Below are 2,525 nucleotides of genomic sequence, written 5' to 3'. Positions count from 1 at the left end.
ATGTGCTCCAGACAAAGCTCCGGAGGCTGCCATGGGATGTCCTCCCAGTCCAGCGGGTGCCACAGCCAGGGCTCTGGTTGCCACAGCTCCTCCAGTTACCAATCCCAAGGCTCCTCCTGCTGCGGGGGCGGAGTGGGCTCCGGCAAAGTCATCATCAGCTCTGGTGGTGGAGGAGGAGGATCCTGCTGCAGTGGGGGATCCTCTGGATATGGGATGGGAGGGGGATACGGTGGTGGATCTTCAGGATCAAAGAGCATCATTGGAGGGGGAAGCAGTGGAGGATACTCAGGTTGTGGCATGGGAGGAGGGTACAGTGGGGGCTCCTCAGGATCAAAGAGCATCATTGTAGGTGGAGGTAGTGGAGGTTCCTCTGGATGCTGTAGTGGGGGCAGCTATGGGATGGGTGGAGGATATGGTGGATCTTCAGGATCAAAGACCATCATTGGAGGGGGAAGCAGTGGAGGTTCCTCTGGGTGCTGCAGTGGAGGATCCAGCTATGGAATGGGTGGAGGATATGGTGGATCTTCAGGATCAAAGACCATCATTGGAGGGGGAAGCAGTGGAAGTTCCTCTGGGTGCTGCAGTGGAGGATCCAGCTATGGAATGGGTGGAGGATATGGTGGATCTTCAGGATCAAAGACCATCATTGGAGGGGGAAGCAGTGGAAGTTCCTCTGGGTGCTGCAGTGGAGGATCCAGCTATGGAATGGGTGGAGGGTACAGTGGATCTTCAGGATCAAAGACCATCATTGGAGGGGGAAGCAGTGGAGGTTCCTCTGGATGCTGCAGTGGAGGATCCAGCTATGGGATGGGTGGAGGATATGGTGGTGGATCCTCGGGATCAAAAACCATCATTGTAGGTGGAGGTAGTGGAGGTTCCTCTGGATACTGTGGTGGAGGATCCAGCTATGGAATGGGTGGAGGATATGGTGGATCTTCAGGATCAAAGAGCATCATTGTAGGTGGAGGTTCCTCTGGATACTGTGGTGGAGGATCTTCAGGCTATGGCATGGGAGGAGGCTATGGTGGTGGCTCCTCAGGAGGGCAGACCATCATTGGAGGTGGAGGCAGTGGTGGATCCTCTGGATGCTGCGGTGGAGGATCCAGCTATGGGATGGGAGGAGGATACGGCGGTGGCTCCTCAGGCCAGACCATCATCATCAGCTCTGGAGGTGGCGGCGGAGGCTCCTCGCAGCAGAAATGTCCCATTGTCATCCCCAGCGTGGTGTCCCACCAGAGCAAGCAGAGCTCCTACTGGCCCTATGGCCAGCAGAAGTAACAACTCCAGCCAGTTCCAATTCTGAGTCTTCCATGGCTCCTCCTTTCCTCCAGCCCTGGTTCTGCTCTCTGGTCCTTCCCAGCATGTCCTCTCCTGTCCCCTGGACGCTGCTCCCCCATATGAGATCTCCAGGATTGCCCTGCTGTGTCCTGCTCCTGGTGTTGTGGTTTGATAATGTTCTGCCACTTTTTACACCCAATAAATGTTACAATTGCTCAAACCTGCTCTTTTTTTGGGAGTTCACTTCTTTCTTGCACCACCAACCTGCACTTCATGGTCCCGGGGATGTGGAAATGTCTCTGATGAGATGTTTCACTCCAAAGCCACCAGGTTTATTGTCTCAGAGGTTTTGCACCTTCATTTTGCGCCTGGGCCCTGTGAGGGAGGAACAGAAGACCCCAAAATTCGAAGGAACAACAACACCAACACCCTTTTGGGCATGGTGCAGGCTCCCTGTGTCCTCTGAGGTGCCAGCACTCAATGACCACCTCTGTGGAGCTGATGGGAGATGTGACCAGGCCCACCAGGCTTGGTTGGGAAGAGCAGGGATTGGGGATGACCCAAGAGCAGCAGGTGGGCAATAAAACATCCATGACAACATCCGCAGCCTTGCCATCCTCCTCCTTCCTGCAGCAAGCTGAGGGAACACCCTCAGGCTGTGCCAGAGAAGGCTCAGGGTGGACTCCAGGAGGAATTTCCTCATGGAAGGATGGTCAGGTCTTAGATGGGGCTGCCCAGGGAGGTTTGGAGTCCCCATCCCTGGAAGTGTTCAAGGAAGGACCAAGCCTTGGAGGTTTGGAGCCCCCATCCCTGGAGGTGCCCAAGAAAGGACTGGACAGGGCACTCAGTGCTCTGGGCTGGCTGACAAAGCCGGGACAGGCTGGGCTCGGTGGTCTGGGAGGGCTTTTCCAACCTCAAGGATTCTGGAATTCCATGATCTGTACCCAGAGGGAAGCCTCACCTTCAAACCAGCCAACCCAGCCCCAGGCCAGGCAGGCAGGAACAAAACCAGCATCAAATCCCTCAGGCTGCTGCAAATCTTCCTCCCGGCCTCAAAAATCCCCCTCTCCCCATGCTTTGCACCCTGTCCTGGCAGCCCCACAGCCCCACGCAGGGATTTCTGCCCGGGGATGGGATTTTGGCCAAAAGTGGGACTTTTTGTCACCACAGCAGAATTTCCTGAAGCCGGTTCAGCCTCCAGGAGCTGCTCTGTGGCCCCACTGCTGGTTCCAAACCAGGGGAAGGAG

At 56.1% G+C, this 2,525-nt stretch overlaps 1 protein-coding gene across 1 annotated transcript; it reads left to right on the top strand.

The window, feature by feature from the left end:
* Positions 1-1,278, top strand: LOC141725568 (uncharacterized). Its single transcript, XM_074529462.1, has one exon. The coding sequence runs from the start codon at positions 1-3 to the stop codon at positions 1,276-1,278; it is 1,278 nt and encodes a 425-aa protein (XP_074385563.1).
* The last annotated feature ends 1,247 nt before the right edge of the window (positions 1,279-2,525 follow it).

Source organism: Zonotrichia albicollis, chromosome 30 (assembly GCF_047830755.1).
Source record: "Zonotrichia albicollis isolate bZonAlb1 chromosome 30, bZonAlb1.hap1, whole genome shotgun sequence".
NCBI lineage: Eukaryota > Metazoa > Chordata > Aves > Passeriformes > Passerellidae > Zonotrichia > Zonotrichia albicollis.
The sequence above is the reverse complement of the archived record's forward strand: the minus strand, read 5'-3'. Positions and strand labels throughout refer to the sequence as shown.

Coding starts and splice junctions, on each gene's coding strand:
- LOC141725568 (XM_074529462.1), top strand. CDS start 1: ATGTGCTCCAGACAAAGCTCCGGAGGCTGCCATGGGATGTCCTCCCAG.